Below are 25,590 nucleotides of genomic sequence, written 5' to 3'. Positions count from 1 at the left end.
TAGTGTCAAACTTAATTTTCTATTTTATATTTTAAAGTATATTTTTAATGGCTAAAATTATCATAATCAAGTAAAAAAACTCATTAACTGCTTTAAAAATTGTTCTAATTTTTCTTATTTATTTAATTTTGACGGTTTAAAATTGTAAAAAATCATATCTTAAAATATAAAATAGAAAATCAAATTTTAATTGTCAAGAATAACAAAAATTGTGAATATTTTATTTCCATTTGACTTAAAAAAAAGTCTTTTATAGATTTTAAAAACTAAAAGAAAAACTTTAAGTTTAGAGGACTAAATATATATATATATATATATATATATATATATATATATATATATATATATATATATATTTAAGTTTATTTTTTTATATGTATGTTATTCCATGATTTTAGGAGTATCCATATTTTAGAGCATTTGATCATAATTTAAAAAAAAATGTTTTTCCTATAACTATTCCACTAACATGTTTGGCAATTGGCACACAATCAAGCAGAGCCGCATAGGATTATAGTCAAGCATTTGGTCGAATGCACATTGCATCATGAAAACCATCTGTTAATGTTTTGTTTTCCATTACGTTAGGTTTTATTATTCGATCTACTCCGTGGTTTATTTAATTGTAAGGTAGATCTTTCACATTTTCACATCAAACGTAAATCTTCATACTAATTTTTGTTTCGACAAAATGGGAAAGAAATTTTGAATACGATATTTTATTATTAATATTTTAGTGTTATTATCCACTTTATTAATGAAATGAAAAAAAAGAAGAAAAAATAATTATTTGACGAAATTGTTTTTTTTTTTTGACGAAATTGTAATGCATCCTGTTTGGGTTGCCACAATTACAAGTGCGATTTCGCCAAATAAGAAAAGGTAAAACGCGTAAACATCCAAACAAGTCCTTTACTTCTCTGCTAAACCTTCGCTTCGAGTTCGAAGCTCTTTGTCGTCGTTGTTATTGCCGTTCTTCTCCCTCTACACTCTCTTCCCGAGCTCGCGAGATTTTAAAAACCCATTTCCGTTTTCGCCTTCGGATCAAACCCTTTTGGTCTCACCGCGAGTTTTTGCGCAATGCCGTTACCCTGAATCTAACACCGAATTAGATTTGACACACTATCTATCTACGACCACATCGCCAGAAAAAAAAAAAACCCTTACTTCTTCGAATGGGGTCGGCGCCGTCAACGCCGCGCAGGGGTGGCGCATTCTCGCCGGAGGCGGCGGAGTATCTGATCGGAACTTTCGTCGGCGACACGCCCTTCCCCCTCTCATCGGAGTTCTGGCAGAAATTGCTGGAGCTCCCTCTCAATGTTCAATGGCCCACTCAGCGTGTTCAACAAGCTTGCGAGCTATTAGGTTAGTCATATTCTCATTAGAGGCTTCAATTCTTCGATTCTTGGCATATAGTATTGGTTAATAGCTTAGAATGCTGGAGTATGATTTTCCTATCTCGAAATTATGATAATTTCAAGGACTTCTGAATTGTGATTATGTATTCTATAAAATTTGGGTTTCTATTTGAAGTAATTCTGAATGATTTATAGTTTAACTCTCTTTGAATTTATTGGTTATGTTATGATATGTTAATTGATGTATTGACTGTTAAGAAGAGTACATTTGTTTCTCGTGGCAAGATCTTACTTGAAATTTTTTCTCTGTTTTTTCCCTCCTAATTGTTTTGCAGCCAAAAACAATTGTCACACCAGGCATCTTGCGAAGATTTTGTTCCATCTAGCGTGCTGCTTGCAAGAGTCCATGTCTTCTTCTGGTGCATCGCCCTTGGTCTATGAAAAGGCTTTTAATGCAGTGTATATCAGTTCGATATTTTTAAAGCACTTGATTGAGAGCGACCAAGGTGAGAATATCCAGTTATACCCGTCTCTTGAAGATAATGAGGATGTGCAGAAGGATGTTTTAAGAGGTATGTATGACTCTCGTTGTTTCAGATTTAGAATTAAAAGCTGCAAATGTACACACGTCTAGATTTTATTGAACTCTGTTGCATGTATGACTTTGGGCGGGTTTTAGCATAAGATTCGTGTGAAGGCTGAAACTTAATTTTGATTCCTACTGAGTGAGAAATGCTGGTTCCGATGTCATCTTATTATGTTTGATGTGACTTAAACATGGTTTTTGTCATTTGTTTGAATTGGAACTTCCTTACTTTTCTTGGGTTTCACATGAATTATGTCATTTTACCCTTTCAAGTCTCTTTGGTTTTTATAAATGTATTTCCCGTATTATTCAAATCTCTTAATTTTTTTTAAATTTTTATACAGATCAAACCATTGAAAATCTTGTTATGCGTAATGTGCTGAGCTTTATAGCATCAGTAGAAGTGAGGTATATCATGACTCATGAGTAATTTGACCTGCTAATTCTTGTTGAGTTATTGAGCAATCTATTTTGTCCTGACAAGTGACAATTTATTATTATCATTATTATAGTCCCGACACATTTCTCCTACATCTAGAGCTGCTTAATTTCATGATTATTGCAATGTCAACTCAACTTCTCTGTGGGCCATCTCCTGGGCCAAATGATGTGAACCCCTTTCTCGATGCAGCAATGGATCAGGTTAGAACTTGAAATTTGAGCATCAAACCTTGGTTGTTGAGTTATTGTGTATTAGCAGATAGTAAACAGCTGTGTATTGTTATTTTTGCAGGACAGCTCTCTGGTTGGTGCAGTTGTTCGCAGATTGCTTCTAAATTTCATGGTCCGTTCTAATGTTCCATCTAATAGGGCTACTTATTCCATCTTGTATGATGGAAATCAGAGTAGTGTGCTACAGAGAGTTGGTTCTGCAGCTGGTATGATTACTGTAGATACTTTTTTTTTGGTAATATTTATGGATTCTTTGAAGTCAAATATCCATTTTGGATGATATTATCATAATTGTCTTATTGCTCGAAGATTCTCATGTAAAGGTTGGAAAGTGGAAACTTACTCATATGTGCTTCTTTTTTTGGCTTTTTTATTTTTGCCTTGCAGCAAATATTGTTTTATTTCCATTTAGTTATCTGGTCAGTTCGGGTGGTGAAGAATCAAAAAGTCCTATTGCAGATATCAGTATTCATGTGCTTCTTGTTCTCGTTCATTATCATAAATGTCTTGTGAGTGAGGACTACGCGAATCACAAATCTTCCACATCAGATTCTTTACTCAAAGAAAATCCTCACTTTTCTGACAATCCTTACTGCAAGGCCTTAGAGCATGCAATTGATTGTGAATGTAATATATTTTTCATATCTATGCATGTTATTTTAATTGATTGAGAAGGCTAGCAAATTTTTTTATCAGACCTTTAAATGCAGTGGATCGTGTAGATATTGAGGGCAATGCACATAGTGCTCCACACATAAAGCTTCCCTTTGCTTCATTGTTTGATACACTTGGCATGTGAGTTTCTTGCTCCTGTAGTTTTTGACAATTAACTTACTACATCCAACTCATGCTTACCTATGGTTCTAATTGAGTCCATCTCTGCAAAATACAATAATACAATTTGCATGCTTGTAATTGTTTATTATCATGATGACAAGTCGAAAGCTTCGGTTTCTCAAATGTCACATGATCAGAATGCATGCCTAGTTGCCCATCTATCTTTTTATGACATTTAGAAAACTTGTTTCTTACACTCTGTTTACCAATTGATTCTTACATCAAGAAAGGGAGGGAAAAAGTAAAAGAAGAAATACGAATTTTCTCCCTATGCCCCTGCCCCCTTTTTCATGTTTGGTCTTCAGTTAGTTAGCTACAGATTTCATTGTCTTTCATGGTTCAGGCATATAATTGTTATTTGCAACTTTGTATCCCTATTACCTCAATGTCATTGTTTGAGGCTCTAGTATGTTGTGGTCCATCAGTTTCAGTTTTCTAACAAGTAGTTTCCTTCACTCTCCCTGCTTCTAGATATAGCAAGATTTGTCGGATTTCTTGTCACTATGGACATTTTATTAATGTACAGTGTGTGTTTGTGTATAGTGTCATACATTCATAGTAGTTGCAATTCATAATTTTGGATTTTGCACATTTGTTAGTTTTTGAAAAAACTTTGCAACATTTATTCCTCTACAGATGCTTAGCTGATGAGGCAGCTGTTCTACTGCTTTACTCATTGTTGCAAGGGAATTCTGCCTTTCTGGAGTATGTATTAGTGCGGACAGATCTGGATACATTGGTATGAGGCAGCAAACTTAAGTTTCTCCTATTAAAAACGTGGGAATAGATTAATTACTTTTATATAAGTCAAGTAGAATTTTAGATTAAGTTATGTTGAGGATTTTATTTATTACTTTGTAAAACTTGTATTTACTTGATTGTCATGTGATATATGTAACTACCTGCTGATGTAGAATGATGGACAATTAAGCCTTATTCTGATACCTACATATCTTATGAAATTAACAGTTAATGCCAATTCTGGAAGCTCTATACAATGCTCCAAGTAGGACAGCTAATCAAATTTACATGTTGCTAATTATACTTCTCATACTCAGTCAAGATTCTTCTTTTAATGCAAGCATTCATAAGCTGGTAAGAGTTGTCTTTTGGCAATATATTTTGCTGTGAAAATCCAAGGATTGTGCTAAATGCTAATGTGGTATGTGAATGGACAGATATTGACTGGTGTTCCATGGTACAAAGAACGCCTTCTCCATCAGACTTCTCTTGGTTCCCTCATGGTCGTAATTCTTATCAGAACTGTACAGTATAATTTGTCAAAACTACGGGTATAAATCTTAAACTGAGATGGACTATTAATTTAATCTCATGTATCTAAAATTAGCCTTTCCGCTGACTGATTATTTAATTCATACATTACATATATTGTATGGAAAAAATACGTAATATAAATTTCTGTTATGTATTGAATTATGATAGGATGTCTATCTCCAAACAACATGCCTGGCAACCTTGGCAAACGTGGCACCTCATGTTCATCGTTTGAGTGCATATGCATCTCAGAGATTAGTCAGCCTTTTTGATATGCTTTCACGCAAGTATGTCACTCTTTTGTTTGTCTTCATAATGTTCTATTCCATTTCTTTATGTCTTAGAACATTGTAATCACCGGTTAAAAATCTGGCCACCATATATTTGCTTCTTATTAGGTATATCAAATTAGCTGAACGCAGAGATAATAAGCTCCATACTGCAAAAGGCGACTCTGAAGGAAACAACCTTGTAGAAGATATGGTATACACTGTCGTGGTGCTTTTGTGGTTTTATTGATTACAAACTTAGACTATTCCTTTTTTCTAAATTATAGACTCTTTTGGTGCAGTCAACTGAATTGCACATTTATACTGACTTCTTGAGGCTTGTACTAGAAATAATAAATGCAATCCTGACTTATGCACTACCTCGGAATCCCGAGGTAAATGATCTTGATTGACTGAGAAGATTTATCATGCCTATTTTTATCTAGTTTGCTGTAATAGAAATTTACATTACAACCTTTTGCATCTATCTTACTGATTTCTTGTGTGACTGGGGCAGGTAGTGTATGCAATAATGCACAGGCAGGAAGTCTTTCAGCCATTCAAGAATCATCCACGCTTCAATGAACTGATTGATAACATTTATACTGTATGTGTCATATATATTTTTTAGGTTTAAATGCAATTTTGATTCCCTTATTTTAAAATAGAGACATTTAGTCCTCATATTTTAATATTTATAATTTTAGTCCCTCTATTTTAAAATAGATACATTTAATTCTCTAGTTTTGTAAAACCCGCAATTTTGGTCCTTCTTCAAATTCGAAAATTGTTGATCGATAAGAAATTAAATTAACTTAACGTGACCCAAATTTAGTGACATAACACATGATTATTTATTTAATCTACGTCATAGTCTACGTTAATCTCTTAACCGTCACGCTTTTAAGTTTGACAGAATAATCAAAGTCATGGATTTTACAAACGGGGGGACTAAATGTCTCTATTTTAAAATAAGGGGACTAAAAATGCAGATTTAAAAAAATAAGAGGATTAAATATCTCTATTTTAAAATAGGGAGACCAAAATTGCATTTAAGCCTATATTTTATTTAAATGAAAGTACCAAAATATGCTGACCCTTTGAAAATCTTGTAACTTTTAAAGGAGTCAGTTTTGTGCTATCTTTAGTCACATTAATGAAGCTTGTCTTTGTATAAAAATCATGTTTCTCAAGTGTGTGCAAAATGTATCTATTAAATATTTACAGGTATTAGATTTTTTCAATAGTCGTATGGATGCTCAAAGAGAGGATGGTGACTGGTCAGTCCACGAAGTGCTACAAGTCATAATTGTCAATTGTCGTTCTTGGAGGGGTGATGGAATGAAGGTAAGATGGAAATATATTTTTTGATTTGTGGTTTGCTTCCAGTGTGGAATACCATTAGGTGGATTTTGTCTTGTTTCTATGAGGCTGTATCTTGTTTGTCAGATGTTTACTCAACTGCGCTTCACATATGAACAAGAGAGTCATCCAGAGGAGTTTTTTATCCCATATGTCTGGCAGTTAGTGCTATCCCGTTGGTATGATTCCTGGAGCTTTTCTATTCACATTGTCTTAAGGCTACATATAATTATTTTACTCTTACATTTTGAATTGTGTTGGCCTTATTTCATTTCATTATGCTTGTAATTTGCATGTGCTTGCTCGATTAGTACCAACCTTGATAATCATTATGTATTGAGACTTGAGAAACGCTAGCTCAAGGAATTCATTGTAGTATCTATCTTATTTTTTATTTTAACTTTTGTAAATTGTTTTCTATCCATTTTTTTCCCATTGTGCATGTCACTAATGCAAAAATTGTGTCACCTTCAGTGGATTCTCATTCAACACAGGAGCCATAAATTTGTTTCCAGTTGATCTACAAACAGAAGTATGTATCTGAACCTCTCTGTTTCTTTTTTGTTGATTTTTTTTCCCGTAGGTGATAACCTTTCTACCTTTTGTTTATTATTATTATTATTTTTATGATGGATAATTGCCTTCCATCATTATTATTCTTATATCTGATTTATGTAATGCACAATTGAAGACACATTTATTTATTTTCTAAGAAACCAATGTTTTGTCCACTTGACAAAATCAAACCATCCCCATTGTATTTGATGTATAAAACAAGTAATTAATGGGGAAGATTTGGTTCCCACTTTCCAACGTGTAGCGCTGTCCTGTGTAGTGTTAGGTCAAACATCAATGCATTTGTATTGGATATGAGACTCTGATTTCTTCTGTTCTGGTCATTGACTTGTAATGGTTTGCAGAGACTTGAAAATGGGGTGGTGGGAACCACACTCCAAAATGGTGATTTTGACAAGCCTGAGTATCAGCTTGATCCATAACAGGGGAAAGACAATATAGTTCTATCGGTGAATATTTGTACATATGCAATAGATACGGTTTCTGGGGGGAAAAAAAACAAACTGCTAAGATGTGTATTGTTCTCATTCTTTTCTGTTCATAAATTTGAGTGTAGAGGTTCATTCCCGCAGATGAAAATCTGATATCCGTGTAATCGATAAAGGGTGACACTAATTATCCATGTCATATCATAAGTTTTTGGAGCTGTGGAACTGGAAATTCCTTCAGTTTCCCTAAATATTTTAGTTACAATTGTGAAGTTACCTTCATAATTATCTGCTAGAGCCAATTACCTTTTCATGGCTAAGGTGATACCGTATTGGTCCCGGAACGCATTGATTTGAATCCTCATCCTCGTAAATTAAAATATTTTATATTGTATCTGACATGGTATATTAGTTTATTTTATTTTTTATTTTTCATATATACATATCCCAAAAATAATTCTTAAAATTAAAGAGAAACCAATGTTATTAATTTTTTAATAACACAAATTGAAATGCTTCAAGGTTTGGAGAAGGTGTCGTAAAATGTCCTAACTTTAGTATTCAAAATGGGTATCTTTGTTAACATGACAAGGAATGACTATTTTTTCAGTAGAAAAAAAGGAATGACACTATTATAGATATTGCGTTTATATAATGAAATTATACAACTTGTATAGTTTTTTTTTAATCTCTATTCATCATATCACTCATTTTATTTTATATTTTTGTTACTTCTTTTCACATCCCTCTTATTTATATAAAAAAACCAAATACCGTCATATTAAGGAAAGTTCACTTTTTTTTAAATATACTATTCATACTTCCTTTTACAACATTTTATATACTATTTTTTTTATCATTTCTATCACATAAATCATGTTCACTTTTTGTTTCTATTTTTCAGTTCAAACTGCAAATGATAATAAACAAGAAAGATTACAAAACAAGAACAAGAATCATCAGTCCAGTAAAAAAAAAAAAAAAAGCAAAACAAGAATCACTAGTAATAATTCTACAATTTGACTTTTCTCCGTATATTTCAAGTTTAATTTTAGACGAATTTAGAAAGCGGCGTCTATATATATAGTCAACCTCGCTTAGTAGAAGAAACTTTGTTTGATTTTTTGAAACAGTTGTTGTTATCGTAGTGATTACAGGTTCCTACACAAGGAAACAACAATTCAATGCCAAGAAGTTTGGTTATGATTAATGATACAATTTTATATGAAGATGGTGTAGAAGATAAAGATTACTAGTTGAATTTCTTTTATTAACAAAAATTAATAAAATACTAATGATTAATATTTTTTGATAAAAAAAAATGATAATTTTATATGCTGATTAAATAAAGGCACCAAGTACAAAAAGAGATTGGTCTTTCTAACCACGAATGACTTAAGACCATTTTGGTGTGCATTCATGACTGAATTACACCAAGGTACCACCCTTAACATACTCAGTAAAAGCCAGAGCAACCAAACCCAACATAGCAAATCTCCCATTCCACAGTTCTGCATCTGAGGACATGAACCCTTTGGACTTAGACTCCACGCTGATCCCTTGGAAGAGTGGAATCAAGGAAGCAAGGGTAAGGACCACACTTGTTCCCAAGAACCATGGGATACCACCATTGGATATTTGTTCAAACACACCTTGCCCTTTGGCTACTTCCACTGCCATTGCACCCACAAACCCAATCATGGCCAACCTTCCATTGATCCTCTCAGGTGCTGGCCCACTGAACGCCAACACATCAGAAAACTTGGTGCTCACCTGCCATTAACCATCATGTCAATAGAGGCTTGTCAAAATTGACATTTACATAATTGCTTATATGATAGAAGAAATTATTATATGGTTTAGCACCACCAACGGTCTTAAACTTACTTCATTAGTCTCTAAGTATTTATTGAGTTTATCAATTTATAAGAAAAGGTTAATACAACTTAACTATGTTTTGTGTCATGTGGAGATTCATAGAGATAATGAGAGTCTGAGACCATGTAATAATTTCTCCTTTAATATAGTTATATTGGTGCTTTCTTTAGGCTTTAGTTAATTGCCAACTTAAATTAATTAATGACACACATGAAGAATGTGAAATTTGATTTCCGCAATCATTAGCACAAAAATCTAACCATAGAGTATTTGTTTAAAGCTCAAATCAGGAAGAACAAAGGTTATATTTTGTCTAACATTCAACACTAGGCTCACCTTTGGTGAAGGAGTAGAGACTGGCTGTGGTTTGGGTTCTGCTGGTGGTGGTGTAACTGGGGTCGCAGGCTGACTTGGTTGCTCTTCCTGCATATAAAAAAAAAGAAAACAATGGTTACATATGACAGTTCCAAAATGCCTGAGGGAACATAACAAATAATATTTCAACATGTAACAAAAACACTATATATGTATACTACGAGATCTGAAAATTGTGTTGTGATCAACTACGTACCTCAGCCATGGACCTAACTCTCAGGCCAACATTCCTTCTCCTGTGATAAGCAGGAACACCAAAATGGTTCTCCCTAGACCCGCTGGAAATGCGGATCATAGGGTTTGCAAGGATTGATTGCATAGCATAAGATGAGGCAGCCATAGATGAATAGAATTTTAGTGGCACAATTCCAAAATGCACACGATATGTAGCAGATATGTTTCTAAGGTTAGACACTTATGCTTGCTACCTAACTACTGTGTATCTCACTTAGATGCTTCACAAACCTTGATGTGGTAGCTTAATGGAGAAGGTTGCTTATATAGAACTAGAGGGCAAGGATACTGGTGGATATTTTGGTTCCACGCCATGCGTATAGGTCCTAAAGGTCATTGGTTCACGTGGGTTCACTTGTCCACACATGGTGAAAGTAGGAGACGTGGCTTCCATGAGGACCAAGGGAACCCTTCGGTGAATCTGAGGTTTTAAAATGGTTAGAGACTTTAATTTTTGTTACTGCTTCTTAGATTGGTAAGGACTAGAACATTCTATGGATATCTTCTAGATAATTTATTGGTGGCTCTGCGTCATCCTTATTAATTGATGATAATTAACCAAGATGCTAAAACTGCCTTTAAAACAATGTTACTAATGTTGCTCTAACCAAAATGCTTTCTATTCTATGCAAACCGTGTTTAGCCAGGAAGGCAAGCGTAATTCATTGAACGCTTCATGCAGTTAAGATGACATGCCTTCTAAGAATTTGATTGGACCTAAGACTTCAAATTGTGGATGAAGTATACAAAAATAATTTTTAGACAGCGCTAGCTGTGTCAAAACTATGACAAGTAAAATGTAATAAAAAGAGAGATAAATAGAAAGAAATGAAGAGTGTTGATTAGGCGTTTGAAAATTAGAGGTGTACTAAAAATTGTTGGCATACAAGTGGTTTGACAGTAGTTGGGTCTTTATTCAAAACTCTAATTTTGATCCTAACTTGAAAATGCTGCAATTGAAGATTGTTTTTATCTCTAGATTGATTGGGTCGAAATGAGATTAATTGGGTGTGATGCCAATTTGAAGTTTGAGATAAAAATATTTTGTAAAAATTAGGAACACTTATTTGTTCAAAAAAGATTCCGTAGAAATATTTAACAACATTTAAAAAAAAAGTAAAATAGTAGGGATGTCATGTTGTCAGAAAACCAAACCGAAGATAAAATATTTTTTATTTATTAAAATATTAAATATAACTTTGACAATAAAATAAAAAATAAACATATTAAAAAGTATTTGAATAATTAAAATTTTAAAACAATAAACTATTTGCAGAAGTTACACAATTAAAGGATAAATAAGTAAAAAAAATAAATCAAATAAGAGATAAAGATGTCTAACAAAAGAAGATACATCCTTTATCATTTTTTATAGATTATAGATTAAAAGAATTCGGCATCATAAATAATGATCATGGTAATAGTTGATGAATGATTTAGTCTTAGAAAAAGTAAAATTTATAAGAATAGAAAGAGTTTTTTTTTTATTATTATCAAGACGTAGGGGTTGCAAATTAATCCCAAAATAGAAAAAAAATTCAGCTGCAAAATAAGTAAATAAATATTAATTTAGAAATAGCTTATTAAAGGAAAGGATTTTTTAAAACTTTTTCTTGTGCATAATTATTAATTTGTTATTAGACTTTTTCTCATTATATTAATTGTTTAGTTCCAAAAGAAAAAACAGAGAATATGGATGATAATAGTGTAAAATAGATCCCTTTTTGAATGCTAGTTAAAAATAATATTTAAAAGAGTTTTGTTAATAAGTCTCTCTTTTTTAACATAAGCTAATAAGTCTCTTAACATCATATTATTTACAAAAAAATTTATCAAATACTTTTACTGCAAAAAATATTTTTTTACATTATTTTATTTTATATAATAAATATATTTTTAATAAATACTTTTAGCTTCTGAATTATTTGGTTGATTAAAAATAGTCAAATGTAAATTACTAATCGGTGCCAAAAGAGCATTGCATATGGAAATAAAAAGTATAAAAGATATTACAAAAATATATAATATAAAAAAGTTATAAAAGTCATTTAATATTTATTTTTAAAATAATTTAATAAAATATATTTAGACTATATTCGGTAAGACATTTTAGGTAATTTTTAGTTTTTTCGACAAGTTGAAAATCTCATTTAATCATCCGGTAAATAGTCTTTTTTTATAGCTTCTTAATAGTTTTTAATATTTTTTGAAACATTACTTGAATTAGTATTTTTTAAAATACTAATTTCTAACTTTTTTTATTTTTTTATTTTTATCTTTAATATATTTATCAAATTTTCTGTTTATTCTTTTTAGATAAATTATGGTTTTATCATTTTTTTAATATTTTATACTTTTCAATTAATTCAACGATTGATTTTATCAAGCTCTATGTTAATTTTTCTACTTTCAGTTTTCAATTAACTTCTCAATTTTCATATAGTTAATCTTCCGTTTAATTTATACAGTCACATGCTAATTTGCCCGGCCCGCAATCATTGTTCATTGTAATTGTTATTGATACAGAAATTATGGCCCATTATAAAACCATTGTAATAATCAGTTTATACAGTTAGAAAAATATCAAAATTCCACAGGTAGTAAAAAAACATATCATTGAACATCAGAGTGACCGTTAAGAATAACTTCGGCGAATTTTGAAATATCAAACAACATTATTTTTTGCTTAACTAAAAGCATAGTGTCACTGTCAGTTAAGTTGTAAAATTAATTACTGCTTTGCCTTTTGCCAGCACATAGCAAATCCTAGAAGATAAGCTTGAAAGGGCTATCCTTCCCCATAACATGGAATTATGAAAATATATCTGATATAAGTCCAGCATAAAAAATAAACCAGCATAAATAACATAGTTTAAGGGGAAGAAAAGTGTGTGAGTTTTTTTTTTTTTTTTAATTTCCATTTCACAGCCACTATCTTGGGGAGAATCCCAGTGGTTATTTTATTGTGATAAGCATAATGAGTGAATACAAATACAGCATTATTTCATTACAAACTTGCACGGTTCTTATCAACTCAATTGCTTTGGTGGTGTAGTTGCAAACTTCCAAGTATAGTTGCTTAACATCCCATACTCTCGTGTCCCAGCAACTTCATAAACAGGAACTGCTTCAGAAAGTTCCCTCAAATCTTCTTCTGTAAGCTTCACAGTCAGAGATCCAATGTTGTTTTCAAAGTTCTTCAGTTTAGTAGTCCCTATGGTATCATAGAAAAGCACGATAAAAGCATTTGGTCATTAGCATTAATTGATAAATGGGTTAGAATAATTACTTATGGACAAGATCTAGGTACTATGAATGAACAAGTGCTCATTATGCCACATATAGATAGAAAATTGATTTATGAAAGTTGTGAAGAAAAGAGTTTTAATTTTATGTCATGTTTTTTCTTCTCCATGGGGTAGTAATTTTTTAAGAGAAATCCAGAAAAATAAATTGGCATAATTTGTTAAGCACGTGACAAGGGAAACTCATCAAATATGTTGAACATGAAAGTCTCCCTAAATGTAAAGACACTACCAGGTATAGGGATTATGTCATTTCCCTGATGGAGAAGCCATGCTAAGGCTAATTGTGAAGGAGTGCAGGCATGCTTAGAAGCCAAGTCATCAAGTCGTTTATAGAAAAGCTTGTTCTTCTCCAAATTTTCTCCCGTGAACCTGGGATGCATACTCTGTCACAGAAACAACAAGAAAATTCAATAGACAACCACTGCAGAAATAGAACTAACAGTGTGATATGTATGACCTATATTGGTGTTATTTAGACCATCATAATCTGGAAGAGGTACAAGTTGACACTAGCTGCATTACCAGCAAGCTCTGACTAGGCAAAGTCTCTACCACTGCCTTTCCTGCAAAAAAGCCACGACCAAGAGGACTATATGCCACTATTCCAATCCCAAGTTGTCTACAATTACAAAATGCTTCATAGTTAGACATATACAGCAACAATTTTCTTTCAGATGTTTTGTAGATAATTTAAGTTAGAAGCATAACTGAGAGTTAATATATCAAATTAAAACTCAAGTGCAAATGTACAATTGTGTTATTGACAATATATGCACTAGAGTTAATATTTCTATTTAAACACCTGCAGAGTGGAATTATTTCTTCTTCAATGTCACGAGTCCATAAGGAATACTCCATTTGCAAAGCAGTAATAGGATGAACAGCATGTGCTCTCCTTATAGTGTCAGCATTAGCCTCTGACAACCCAATATATTTTATCTTTCCTTCATTTACAAGCTGTTTGAGCTCTCCCATCTTTCATGCATTGATCAATATTAAACAACTTAATCATCAAGAATTTATAAGTGCTGGAAATTGGAATGTTATATGCATAACTAACGAGAGGAAAAGCATTAAAAGCTTACAGTGTCTTCAATTGGCACTGAAGTGTCAACACGATGTTGATAGTATAAATCAATATGGTCCACATCAAGCCGTTTAAGACTAGCTTCACAGCACTGTCGCACATATTCAGGGGTACCTTTTACCCCAAAATCCAACCCATCTGGACCTGATACCGTAACACCAAATTTTGTAGCCAACTGGACTTTTTCTCGGGGAAGTTGTTTCAAAGCCTGATGAGTGATGTCAGCAGAAAAGACATTTTTAATTATAATATGTTGGTAAGAATACTCCACCGCCTTAGATGTGTATCACCTAGGAAGTTTATGATATATGAAATTTGCCTATAACGTGTGGTATGAAGTGAGTTGAAGTACATAGTGTTTTTGAATATCTTCCTCTCCTTTCTTGCTTTCATGTGTGTAAGTTTATTCTTATTGTGTCCCACTGATGATATCATAATAGACTTAAATTTTCCACAAGTTTTGTTACTCTCCGACTATGTGATTGTCTGAACAAACTTATCATGTTAACACATGCCCTTTACCTCATCTAGGTAGAGATCTATTTGTGAATGCACTGTTAACAAATGACTAATCAAGTTATTACAATTTGAAACTAATACAATATGATTATGTGCTTTTAACACCTAGAATTAAAATAAAATAAAAAAGACTAATTAGTTGGATAATATGTTACCTTACCAACCATGATTTCATTATCATGATTTTGTCCGTAAAGATCTGATGTATCAAAGAAGGTAACACCCTTATTGAACACTTCCTTAATGATTGAACATCCTTCTTCATGCGAGAGGGGGGCATTATAAATTCCAGATAGTCCTCCACATCCAAAGCCCAACCTAGAAACCTGCATTCAACAATTGAATATACACAGCAGGTTCTTCTCTTATCACAAATATTGAATCAAAGACTAGGTCAACTAACAGGTGAGAAAGAGGATCTGAAATGTTAATGTATTATATAACTCTCTTGTATGTAGTAAAGAGATTACTCTTGTACATACTCTGAATTTCTAACTAACTTATACTCTACAACTAACATAGTAACATTGTACTACTCCTTTAATATCTGAATCTAAAATTATCCAAATAAGTAAAGTCATTCAACATTACCACTGTCATCCGCTTAAAAAGTAAAAGTTACTCGTCCTACAAGTATATGCCCAGTAAGATTCCACCAAATAGAAGATTCCTAGGGATGGAGAGGAAATTGGGAGAACAAAGTCCTATTATGATTTATGAGTGATGAAAAGTATATCTGAAGGATTCTTTATCCAAAAGCTTCTGTTACCTGTGATGAAGAGTCCTATTAAGGTTTGTACTTTGGAAGATAATCTATACTTACGGGCAAGGTTTTCAAAAACGGTTCATAACTACAATTTTGACCACAACATCAAGGTCTTTGGACTCTCCATGACCATATTGCAACTGCAATTGCAGTTGCATCAACCGCATTTCTCTGTAATTTTTCACAATGTCAAAGATTGGAATGAAATCGCAACCGTGACTACAATTAAAAACATTGCTTATGGGGATACCAACTGAATTTCAATGAAGAAGCAGGACAAATTACCATAAATGTCAAAACTGGAAGCATCTGTTAATGAAATGAACACCCCCCAAACAAAAAAGAAAAGAAAACATATATGGTGCTACAGGTTAGTAAAAGCAGATTTATTTATAACATTAGTATACATATGCAGCAGCAGAGGATATTTGAGCATTCATTTAAATTATATTTTCACAATTCATATGTAATGTAAGCATTAGAATCATGTCATTTTTTTGCATATAATAATTCCTTGAGTTGATGATCATGAAAACGGTATCCTTTCCTTCAATCAAGTGATCAACTGCAGAGATTGGCAAAAACAAGCATGTGATCACAATTGAAGGTACTAAAAAATGGTTGAATGTGTTGTTCCTCTTAATGCTGAATTAATTCAGTTCATTGTAAACAACTACTATCGGTAATGAACAGTAAACAACACTGGGGATCACTTTGGTTTGATGGTAAAAGCAGCAAGTTTTACCTCTAAGCCTTGGTTACCCAGTTTAACTCTTGGGACTTGCATATGTGCCTTCTCCATTTTTCAACGCCTTGAGATGCAAAGTTGAAGACTCTGAAACAGAAAAGTGCTCAACAAAATAAGAAATAGGCCAAAACGTTGAAAACTTAAAAAGTTCCCCTTGGTAAAGTGGTTCACTCTGTCCACACCACACTACCAACCGAAAAGGCGAAAACTTCTTTTGCTTTTAAAAATTCTTTCTCTCTATTTTAAGGGCAAATTAATACAGATCATTACACTTCTTCATGGTCTTAATCATGTCGCCAGATTTTTTTAATTTAAAAATTAATAAAACTCAATTATCTATAGCACGATAATAGATTATAAGTGGTAACGGTGGTTCAGTATTTGAATTCAAATCTAAATCTGTACATGAAATAAATCGGAAAAATATTACATTATTATTCATTATGAGGCTATTTCGTATCAATATTACCATAAAATAAAAAACAATTATAATTTTAAATACGTAATGATACCAGACCATACACTTATTTCTTTTTATTAAGTGATAAGATTAACAAAAAAAATAGCGTTAAAATCATGTAATGTGAATTAACTTTTAATTGATGTTATTCATGAGAGGTGGTAGGATTTTAAGATATGCTTCTTTATCTTTTAAAATAATGGAAAGCCAAAAACAATAGCTGGAAATAAAAGCAAATTGGGCATTTTTATTTTATTTTATTCTTTTAAATGTAGATTTATTTTTGAAAGAAAAAAAAAAAGCATTACCAAATTGAAGAGGACTACACAGGGTGCCGTTGTAGAAAAAAAAAAAAAAACAAGAGAAAGGAAGAAATTCCCCAGCGAAAGAACCCAGAGTCTTTGCATTGTATTCTTGTAATTATCATTTGCCAAGAAGTTTTGTAATTTTCATTTTCAAAATTCTCAAAAAGAACTCGTCATATATTCTGGCTAGCATGTCGGGGTGGTTTTGTTGATTTAACTGATATTGTCACTTGGTTTCAAGGTCTGGTCCAGTTTTTGTGCCTTCTGATTTTGATTTGTAGCATTCGGATTGGTCTGCTGCTGGGTAGATACATATTGGATGCATGTGGATAATTATTACACATGATATGTATATGGTGTCTGTCTAGTAGGTTGGAGTAGTTGTTTTTACAAGGCTATTTGTGGATTGGTATAAATTATTAAGGGTAAAAATGAAAAGAAAAAAAAAAAAAACTACTAGCTTATTGTGACGAGTAATCCCTTGTCACATGGTCTTGATAAGCTACTAACTTATCTACTAATATTATCAAACAATTTCACTAAATCAACTATAAACTTTTTAGTTTTTCAGCTGTTAACTTATGGCTTATAAATTTTAGTTAACTTATCAGTTAGTTTTCCTAATTATATATACCTGTTAACTTTACCATCATTATCTTGGAGAGGTTCCCAGATGATACATTATAGAGATAAGCATAATGGTTTAATACAAACACAATTCTTATTCACAACAGAGTAGCACGATTCCTTTCACCAATTATCAACAATACACTGAAAAATCTACTCACTCATTTTCGTGAATGGATTGTGAGGGAAGAAAAAGTCGTGTTTATCTTCTCTAACACAATTACTTTGATGGGGTGGTAGCAAACTTCCAAGTATATTGCGATAAAGAACCAAGGCCTGGTGCTTCCCCAGCAACTTCATAAACAGGAACTGCATCAGAAATTTCACTCAACTCTGCATTTGTAAGTTTCACAGCCACAGATCCAACGTTGTTTTCAAGGTTCTTGATTTTAGTAGTCCCTATAGAATCAAAGAAATATATGATTAAGCTTATAACAACTACTTATGCAATCTTAGTTATGGACAAAAGTTTTCGAATCAACAAATGCACAATATGCACAGATAATAGATCGATAAAGCAAGTTACAATAGCATCCTTTTCCCTTCTTTATCAAGTTGTATTTAGAAGAGAAATAAGTAAAATGCAGTAAAATAAATTGGCAGAATTTGTTAAACATACATATGATTAAGAAAGTTCAAGAATTAACAGTGGATGTGGAACTGTAGAAGCATATAGTAAGCAACTCATCACATATGTTAAACTAAGTAGTCTTCTTAAATGTAATAAAGACACTACCAGGGATAGGGACTATGTCATTTCCCTGATGGAGAAACCATGCTAAGGCTAACTGAGAAGGAGTGCATGAATGTTTAGAAGCCAAATCAGCAATTCGATTATAGAAAAGCTTGTTCTTTTCCAAATTTTCTCCACTGAACCTGGCATCTTCAGCCTGTATCAGAAACATCAAAATTCAATAGACAATCCCTGCAGGAATAGATTAGTCCTATCCAACACAATCATATGATCCTACAAATGGTTTGAAATTTGAACCAGTCAATTTTATTTTGACAAGTTATAGGAAAAGGCTACAAATTCATGCAAACCTGAAATTGGTTTACTAGTCACTAGCCACATACCAGTGCGCTCTGACTAGGCAAAGTCTCTACCGCTGCCTTCCCTGCGAAAAAGCCATGACCAAGAGGGCTATATGCCACTATTCCAATCCCAAGTTCCCTGCAAGTACAACATGTTCTATGCTAGACAATTAATAATTTCATTCAGATATTTTGCAGATAATCAATCTATTTAAATGCATGTCTAAAAGAGTTAGAAAACATCTTAGACAAGAATATCAAACTCCAGTATAACTGTAACAAGTGACAATATCAACGGTAGAGGTAGTTATTCTACTTAAATTACCTGCATAGTGGAATAATCTCTTCTTCAATGTCACGGGTCCATAAGGAATATTCCATTTGCAAAGCAGAAATAGGATGAACAGCATGTGCTCTCTTTATAGTGTCAGGACTAGCTTGAGACAAGCCAATATACTTTATCTTTCCTTCGTTTACCAGCTTTTTGAGCTCCCCCATCTTCCTTACAAAGACCAATTTTAAAGCATATAATCATCTAGAATTTAGAACTGTTAGAAGGGAATGCATAACTAACAAGAGAGACAAAAAGCATTCAAAGCTTACGGTGTCTTCAATTGGCACTGAAGTGTCAACTCGATGTTGATAGTATAGGTCAATGTACTCAACATCAAGGCGCTTAAGACTAGCTTCACAGCACTGCCGCACATATTCAGGAGTACCTTTTACCCCAGCAAACACCCCATCAGATCTAACAAGACCAAATTTTGTAGCCAACTGGACTTTTTCCCGAGGAAGTTCTTTTAAAGCCTGAAGACAGAAGCAAAGAAATCAATAAGCACGTTAAATGCAAACTTTTCATACTTGTTTTTCCCCCACCTGTCGGTTGCTTAAATAAACTTGTATTATGTCATATAATGAAATTTGTGACATTAAATTCTAAATAGTGTGGTCTCTTTCTGAATTAGTTGTTGACCATCATATAAACTACAGCTGATATAAAATGATAATATATTATTGGCCCTTAGAATCAATTAAAAAAAACAATTAGTTGGATAATATGTCACCTTTCCAATCATAATTTCATTATCATGATTAAGTCCATAAAAATCTGATGTATCAAAGAAGGTAACACCCATATTGAATGCTTCCTTAATAATTGAACATCCAGCTTCGTGCGAGAGGGGAGCATTATAAAGTCCAGATAGTCCTACACATCCAAAGCCCAACCTTGATATCTGCACTCCAGAAGAGAATAATTACAGGAAGTTATTTATTTCATCACGAAGACTTAATCGGCTAAAAGAGAGAACTGAAGAGAGGAAGATAGGGAGAAGGTGGGAAAGAGGAACAAAAAAATTGATGTATGGAAGTCTTTTTGGTATATCATACAGTATAGCAGATAATCTCTCCTCTTACCATGTTTTGGTTCCATAGCAATAAGCAAGACTTCAAAGTTCAGAGAATAATCACATACATATTCTAACATAACCAATCATGAAAAATAAACAACAGTGTATGACAAATTTGATTGAAACATTCAGTTCTGCTGGCCAAATATATATGCTCAAATTAACAACTGACACTACTCCTGTTATTACCTTTGAATATTATCTAAATTTCTAATTATAAGCCCAGTCATTCATGTGGCTCAAAATCAACACTATTTTTTTTTATTTTATCTGGTGCTTAAAACAAAAGCCAATTTCAATAATAAAAGCTATTTATTATGTATGTATCAGGATAAGAGCCACCAAATTGAAGATGCCAGGGTGGGGAAATAATCACAGGCAAATTGTGGGGTAGAAAAGGTCCTATTATGAATGATGAAAAGTGTGTATTTGAATGATCCTTTGTCCGCAAATAGTCTTATGAGTTATGACACTAATAGTGATGTATAATAATCGAGAATGAAGAAGAGACAAGAGCGTTGACTTAAATTACCTATTTACCAACCACAATATCAGAAATTTAGAACCAATTGTAAGTGCAAGATTTTATTCTCATAGCTGGGATGATCATGGTAACAGACAGTGACTCTTCATTCAAACAAAGTTGTCAACTGCAGAGATTGATTACAATTAAGAAGCATAAAATGACAGTTGGGAACGGTTTAATTAATCTCTTCTTAGTCAATAAAACTAACCAGTTAAAAACAAGGATAAAAAAAAAAACACAACTGCGGTTCATGTATAGAGAGATACTATAGTGTTGATGAAAAAAGCAATAAGGTTACTACCTCTAAGCCTTGACTTCCAAGCTTAACTCTCGGGACATGCAGCTGCAACTTCTCCATTTTCAACGCTAGCTGTTGAGCTTTGATGTTTTTCTCAATGAGAAGGGAAGGAACACCTTCGTATTAAAAAGACCAACTTGTTATTTGAAAATTGTACCGACAAATTATATTGGTTCGAGCACTCAATTCAATTTGTCACTTAGTTTCAAATTGAAATATGGATAAAATATGTTTTTTTTTTTTAACAATGTTTGTTAGTTTATAACAATGATGCATAATCAATATAAAAAATAATCATCACATATTTGAATTTATTTAAATTCAAAATTATGTTTAAAAAAAAACTATATATTTCAATTATGTGAAAACGAAAAATATATTAAAAAAATTAGGAACAAATGTTGAATATTTACTTATTTATTTGTGAAGACAAAAATCATATTTTTTTAAAAAAAAACTAAATATTTCATGACTAGATTTCCTTATTCTGAGTTTTAAATTTTTAACTAAATTATTTTCTTAATTTTATTGTATGATTTAATACATTTTTAAATTTTATTTAAATTATGGAATTTTGTGTTTCAGCCTCTGACATAAGCACCTAATCCGTTCTCTGATTGGCTGGTGCACGTCTACGTTTGACACGTCAGCTCTACTAAAAACGACGGCTCCATCAAAAGGTGCCGTTTTGCAGCGCTGCACTCGCAGAAGAAGCGAGAGAGAGAGAAGAAAGAATCAAGCTTAGTCAAAGTGTCTGTGACTGTCACACACAGTCTTTAAGATCTGGAAGCGCTTCTCACTTGCCCACAACAACAATTCCTCTCAATTTCAAAATTTTCAGCTTCAAAATAATAAAACCCTAAGAGAGGGGTTGCAAGCAAAATGAGAAGCGCAAAGATTTGGACGGTTTTGATGTGTCTGATGGTGAGCTTCTTCGCTCGCATTGAATCGCTGTCTGTGACGGTGAACGACGTCGAGTGCGTCTACGAGTACGTGCTTTACGAGGGCGACACCGTTTCGGGGAACTTTGTTGTCGTCGACCATGATATTTTCTGGAACTCCGATCACCCCGGCATTGATTTCACGGTCAGTGCAATCTCTATCACTTTTCTCATCTAATCATTTGCCCTAATCACTTGCTAATTGACTCAATTATCAATTTACTTTGGGGTTTTCGATTTTTTTGTCGAGGGTTTATAATAGTTGACATTTTTTTTTATTTTCTAGAGGGATTTTTTATGTTTATTACGAAGATCAATTATTATTATGATGATCCATGTATGTACATAATTACGAATCCTAGTTTATTCTGCGTGTTTGCTGGGGATATAGGGTAAACTTAGATGCAGATTCACCCGTGTTTAGGTATTATTCTCCAATCAGAATTGGAGTTTCACTGTGTTAAGTCGCATGATAAAGGTTTCAGTTAATGATTAACATAGATTACCGTGGGGAAACAATTCTGACTGGAGAACAGCAGTATTGCACCAAAATCGCCGATGGAAATTCATCTTAGTTTTGTTTGGGAGATATAAGCCCCTAATTGCTTTTTGCTTTAGAAAATCAATTTTCAAATTTTTAAATAAAAATCACACATTTCAATAGAAATTTATGACTGAGATTAATTGAGACATGATCATTAACTTGGAATCTGGAAAACATTCTCCATTCCCTTTTTGAAGTATTTGCGGTGAAGTTGGGTTGCAATTGAATGGCAGAAAGTGGTGACATGGGGGGCTTAAAGGATATGATGCATTTTACCAATGGATGGCATTTATTTAATGTTCAAGTATTGTACATTTTTGTTTACTGTGGAGTGCATCTTGGGACCTTGAGTCCTTTGGAGGTTTGACTATATCAATATAAGTTGTTGAAGACTCTTGTTGGTTGGTAACCTCTGCATGAAGGGCCATTTTGTGCTAGCCTCTATCGTGGGAAGCACATTGGCAGCCATCTTTGGTTGCTGATTGTATGATTTAATTGTGGCTTAGCGGTAGTTTGTCAGATGACCTGCCCAAAATTGTAAATAGTTTGAAACTCTAGCTTTCCAGATATCCTAATTTTTCAGTTATCTGTAGGTGACATCTGCTGCGGGGAATACTGTCCACAATATCAAGGGAACCTCTGGTGACAAGTTCAGTTTTAAAGCCCCAACACATGGAATGTATAAATTTTGTTTTCATAACCCTTACTCAACACCTGAGACTGTTTCTTTCTACATTCATGTTGGTCACATCCCCTCTGAGCATGATCTTGCCAAAGATGGTAAGTTCTGTGTAAGAAGCTTTTCATAGTAGATTCTACTATCCTAGTTCATGACATTTATGAAGAATGGTCCAAGTGTTCCTTTTTCATTTCTATTTTTTGGTTTTCAAGGCTCCCCTTTAACTTTGATGGTTTGCAGAGCATTTGGACCCAATTAATGTTAAGATTGCTGAGCTCAGAGAGGCACTAGAATCTGTTACAGCTGAACAAAAGTACTTGAAAGCTCGTGATGCGAGACATCGCCATAGTGAGTGGTTTTCTTTTTTCTTCAACCAGTTTGTTCGTACAGCGTATTGTTGGCTTAGAACACTCTAATTTTGGGGTTGATAAACTGTTCGGTGACATGATATCTGTTGATTATACACATCATTTATATCTGATGCTTGTATATACTACATCTTGTCACTTGTACTGTTTCCATGAGTAAATAAGTACTTGGGAATATATGTTATCCTCTTCTGTGTTCTTATAACTCAACTCTGTTTGTAGCGAATGAGAGCACAAGGAAGCGTGTTGTATTCTACACTGTGGGAGAGTACCTTCTCTTGGCTGCTGTTAGTGCACTGCAAGTCATATACATCAGGCGCCTCTTCAGCAAGTCAGTGGCCTACAATCGTGTTTGAGTCCCCTTCATGATTAACGTTATGGTTTCCTTCATTAGCAACAGGATTAGGTTTATTACATATGCGTTCTCTATTCAACAGTACGATTACAATCCCTTGGTGAACACTTTTTTTCTTTTCAAGAGAGACTCCACTTGTATGTTGATACCCAACAAGATATTTAAATTCCTTACAACTTGAATTTCAATGGATTCACAGAAATCAAACCGTGTGGGAATCAATGCTAAGTTTGTAAAATGGTAGTCTGAGTTCTTAAAATGGTTGAAAACCTGAAAGTAAAATAAGACGTTTTTTGTAATTCTAAGCCCATACTGCTTATTTTTAACCTGTTCTTTTATGATTTTGCTCTCTCTCTCTCTCTCTCTCTCTCTCTCTCTCTATATATATATATATATATATATATATTGTTCGCTTCTACTGACAAGAGGTGAAACATCTCCACAAATTAATAATTTGATGTTATATATTGTAATTTGTAATATGCTTTTAGTCCTTCTATTACAACGAATGTGTAATCTTGGTTTTTTAGTATTTTTTAAAAGCAAATTCAATCTTTCAATTTTTATAATTCAGTTCTTCCATCTGTTTTTTTTTTAAATATAAACTTTTAATTTTTTTCTTTAAAAATTTATAAATAAAGTGATTAAATTATTTTAAACACTTTTTGTTAACATTTTATCAACTACAATATTAAATTTCAATTAATTTTCCACCAACTTTATAAGAAATGTTTTATGTTTTTGATTTCATTGGGATTTCAAATAGAAAACAGCTTTGTAAGGTTTTAAGAAAAAAAATGAAGAGGTTAAATTTGTTTAATTTTCAAAATATAGGTTTTGATTTGATGACCACGATATACAGTGGGTTTGGAAATTCACTATAAATATGAAAAATTATGTTCACTTGAAACAACTTGAATAATTTCCACTTTCTATGTTTTTTTTGTCTTTGCATGTAGAGAGAATGTTGATCTGTGTTTCAAACTAATTTCAAACATGCCCATATTTCTGTTGAGGGTCAATGCACAGAAAGTGTCTTTTATTTTAAATATAAAATTATTTTATCCTATCCATCACAAACTAACAATATTTATAATAATTAATTTTTTATATATAATGTATAATGATTACTTTAAAAAATATATAATTAATGATTTTATAATTGATTTACAATATAAAACTATTTTATAATATATAATCATTAAACTCATTTCATAAAACGTGCATGGTATATATCTTAAAAATAAGATATAATTTAGTTTTATCAAAGAATTTTTTTTTAGAAAACTTTCTATTATAATTTTTTAAATTTCATTCTATTTAATCTGAATGCTATTTTATCATTGATTTAATTTCCTATGGCCGTGAAATTCAAAGAAATAAAAAGTGTGGAATCCTCATTGATAAAAACCAGCGATGGTTTCTTAATCCAGCCATCAGCTCTCGGCAGAATGGTAGGTGTTAACTTTTTGGTTTTTGGTTAGTTTTAATAAAAGAAAGAATGTAGAGGCAGCACATATTCAAAATTATAAATTCATCTTCTCAATCAACGAATGCAACATTGCTAGACAGATTTTTCCCCTTCCTTTTTTTTAATCCACCATATATATACTGTAAGCCTATAAGGGCATACGTTAATCGCATTAGTCTTTCTCGAGAACTTTTTTTTTTAACATTTCTCAAAAACTAATATTTACTGTTAAGATTTTTTAAGGACAAATTTGGAGTTTATTTGCTAAATTAAAAAGGCTGCGGTGCGTTAAAC

General features: G+C 32.6%; 5 protein-coding genes across 8 annotated transcripts; 2 read left to right on the top strand and 3 right to left on the bottom strand.

Annotated features, from left to right (window-relative positions):
- Positions 1 to 884: 884 nt before the first annotated feature.
- Positions 885 to 7,651, top strand: LOC114372589 (dymeclin-like). Its single transcript, XM_028330236.1, has 18 exons — positions 885 to 1,365; positions 1,694 to 1,930; positions 2,289 to 2,352; positions 2,457 to 2,586; positions 2,678 to 2,822; positions 3,004 to 3,243; positions 3,327 to 3,411; positions 4,090 to 4,192; positions 4,423 to 4,548; positions 4,632 to 4,745; positions 4,897 to 5,015; positions 5,127 to 5,211; positions 5,300 to 5,392; positions 5,515 to 5,604; positions 6,225 to 6,344; positions 6,447 to 6,538; positions 6,834 to 6,891; positions 7,280 to 7,651. The coding sequence occupies exons 1-18, from the start codon at positions 1,176 to 1,178 to the stop codon at positions 7,355 to 7,357; spliced, it is 2,169 nt and encodes a 722-aa protein (XP_028186037.1). The 5' UTR covers positions 885 to 1,175; the 3' UTR covers positions 7,358 to 7,651.
- Positions 7,652 to 8,601: 950 nt separating this feature from the next.
- On the bottom strand, positions 8,602 to 10,102 carry LOC114369281 (early light-induced protein, chloroplastic-like). Its single transcript, XM_028326476.1, has 3 exons — positions 9,813 to 10,102; positions 9,578 to 9,664; positions 8,602 to 9,136 (listed from the first exon to the last, which is right to left on the bottom strand). The coding sequence occupies exons 1-3, from the start codon at positions 9,954 to 9,956 to the stop codon at positions 8,792 to 8,794; spliced, it is 576 nt and encodes a 191-aa protein (XP_028182277.1). The 5' UTR covers positions 9,957 to 10,102; the 3' UTR covers positions 8,602 to 8,791.
- Positions 10,103 to 12,693: 2,591 nt separating this feature from the next.
- Positions 12,694 to 16,489, bottom strand: LOC114369655 (perakine reductase-like). The gene is made up of 7 exons (XM_028326895.1): positions 16,276 to 16,489; positions 14,920 to 15,090; positions 14,244 to 14,453; positions 13,961 to 14,133; positions 13,681 to 13,777; positions 13,388 to 13,541; positions 12,694 to 13,064 (listed from the first exon to the last, which is right to left on the bottom strand). Exons 1-7 carry the CDS (start codon positions 16,330 to 16,332, stop codon positions 12,880 to 12,882), a joined length of 1,047 nt encoding a protein of 348 aa, XP_028182696.1. The 5' UTR covers positions 16,333 to 16,489; the 3' UTR covers positions 12,694 to 12,879.
- A 1,191-nt stretch (positions 16,490 to 17,680) lies between these two features.
- Positions 17,681 to 21,088, bottom strand: LOC114370852 (perakine reductase-like). 4 transcript variants are annotated; one of them, XM_028328250.1, is made up of 8 exons: positions 20,942 to 21,046; positions 20,647 to 20,764; positions 19,770 to 19,940; positions 19,309 to 19,512; positions 19,031 to 19,203; positions 18,748 to 18,862; positions 18,407 to 18,560; positions 17,681 to 18,069 (listed from the first exon to the last, which is right to left on the bottom strand). In XM_028328250.1, exons 3-8 carry the CDS (start codon positions 19,839 to 19,841, stop codon positions 17,891 to 17,893), a joined length of 897 nt encoding a protein of 298 aa, XP_028184051.1. In that variant the 5' UTR covers positions 19,842 to 19,940; positions 20,647 to 20,764; positions 20,942 to 21,046; the 3' UTR covers positions 17,681 to 17,890. The 4 variants fall into 4 exon arrangements, with proteins under 4 accessions (XP_028184051.1, XP_028184048.1, XP_028184049.1 ...); XM_028328247.1 differs by lacking the exon at positions 20,647 to 20,764 and having other exon boundaries at positions 20,942 to 21,088; XM_028328248.1 differs by lacking the exon at positions 20,647 to 20,764 and having other exon boundaries at positions 18,748 to 18,844; positions 20,942 to 21,088.
- A 541-nt stretch (positions 21,089 to 21,629) lies between these two features.
- LOC114370853 (transmembrane emp24 domain-containing protein p24beta3) lies at positions 21,630 to 24,166 on the top strand. Its single transcript, XM_028328251.1, has 4 exons — positions 21,630 to 22,024; positions 23,017 to 23,203; positions 23,343 to 23,450; positions 23,693 to 24,166. The coding sequence occupies exons 1-4, from the start codon at positions 21,821 to 21,823 to the stop codon at positions 23,824 to 23,826; spliced, it is 633 nt and encodes a 210-aa protein (XP_028184052.1). The 5' UTR covers positions 21,630 to 21,820; the 3' UTR covers positions 23,827 to 24,166.
- The last annotated feature ends 1,424 nt before the right edge of the window (positions 24,167 to 25,590 follow it).

The sequence above is a fragment of the Glycine soja genome, chromosome 10 (assembly GCF_004193775.1).
Source record: "Glycine soja cultivar W05 chromosome 10, ASM419377v2, whole genome shotgun sequence".
NCBI classification, from domain to species: Eukaryota; Viridiplantae; Streptophyta; class Magnoliopsida; order Fabales; family Fabaceae; genus Glycine; species Glycine soja.
This window is presented reverse-complemented; position numbering and strand designations above follow the sequence as displayed.

Bases quoted from the DNA above. Each gene is read 5' to 3' on its own strand.
- LOC114369655 (XM_028326895.1), bottom strand. From the start codon at position 16,332: ATGGAGAAGGCACATATGCAAGTCCCAAGAGTTAAACTGGGTAACCAA. The intron at 15,091-16,275 runs GTAAAACTTGCT...TGTTGAATGCAG, and splicing joins TGGGTAACCAAGGCTTAGAG to GTTTCTAGGTTGGGCTTTGG. The intron at 13,542-13,680 runs GTAATGCAGCTA...TTTCTGTGACAG, and splicing joins TGCCTAGTCAGAGCTTGCTG to AGTATGCATCCCAGGTTCAC.
- LOC114370852 (XM_028328247.1), bottom strand. From the start codon at position 20,998: ATGGAGAAGTTGCAGCTGCATGTCCCGAGAGTTAAGCTTGGAAGTCAA. The intron at 19,204-19,308 runs GTAAGCTTTGAA...TTTGTAAGGAAG, and splicing joins CAGTGCCAATTGAAGACACC to ATGGGGGAGCTCAAAAAGCT. The intron at 18,863-19,030 runs GTAATTTAAGTA...TGTCTAGCATAG, and splicing joins GAGATTATTCCACTATGCAG to AACATGTTGTACTTGCAGGG.
- LOC114369281 (XM_028326476.1), bottom strand. From the start codon at position 9,956: ATGGCTGCCTCATCTTATGCTATGCAATCAATCCTTGCAAACCCTATG. The intron at 9,665-9,812 runs GTACGTAGTTGA...TTTTATATGCAG, and splicing joins GAGTTAGGTCCATGGCTGAG to GAAGAGCAACCAAGTCAGCC. The intron at 9,137-9,577 runs GTGAGCCTAGTG...GGTTAATGGCAG, and splicing joins TCTCTACTCCTTCACCAAAG to GTGAGCACCAAGTTTTCTGA.
- LOC114372589 (XM_028330236.1), top strand. From the start codon at position 1,176: ATGGGGTCGGCGCCGTCAACGCCGCGCAGGGGTGGCGCATTCTCGCCG. The intron at 4,193-4,422 runs GTATGAGGCAGC...TGAAATTAACAG, and splicing joins GGACAGATCTGGATACATTG to TTAATGCCAATTCTGGAAGC. The intron at 6,539-6,833 runs GTATGATTCCTG...TGTCACCTTCAG, and splicing joins CAGTTAGTGCTATCCCGTTG to TGGATTCTCATTCAACACAG.
- LOC114370853 (XM_028328251.1), top strand. From the start codon at position 21,821: ATGAGAAGCGCAAAGATTTGGACGGTTTTGATGTGTCTGATGGTGAGC. The intron at 22,025-23,016 runs GTCAGTGCAATC...AGTTATCTGTAG, and splicing joins ACCCCGGCATTGATTTCACG to GTGACATCTGCTGCGGGGAA. The intron at 23,451-23,692 runs GTGAGTGGTTTT...CTCTGTTTGTAG, and splicing joins TGATGCGAGACATCGCCATA to CGAATGAGAGCACAAGGAAG.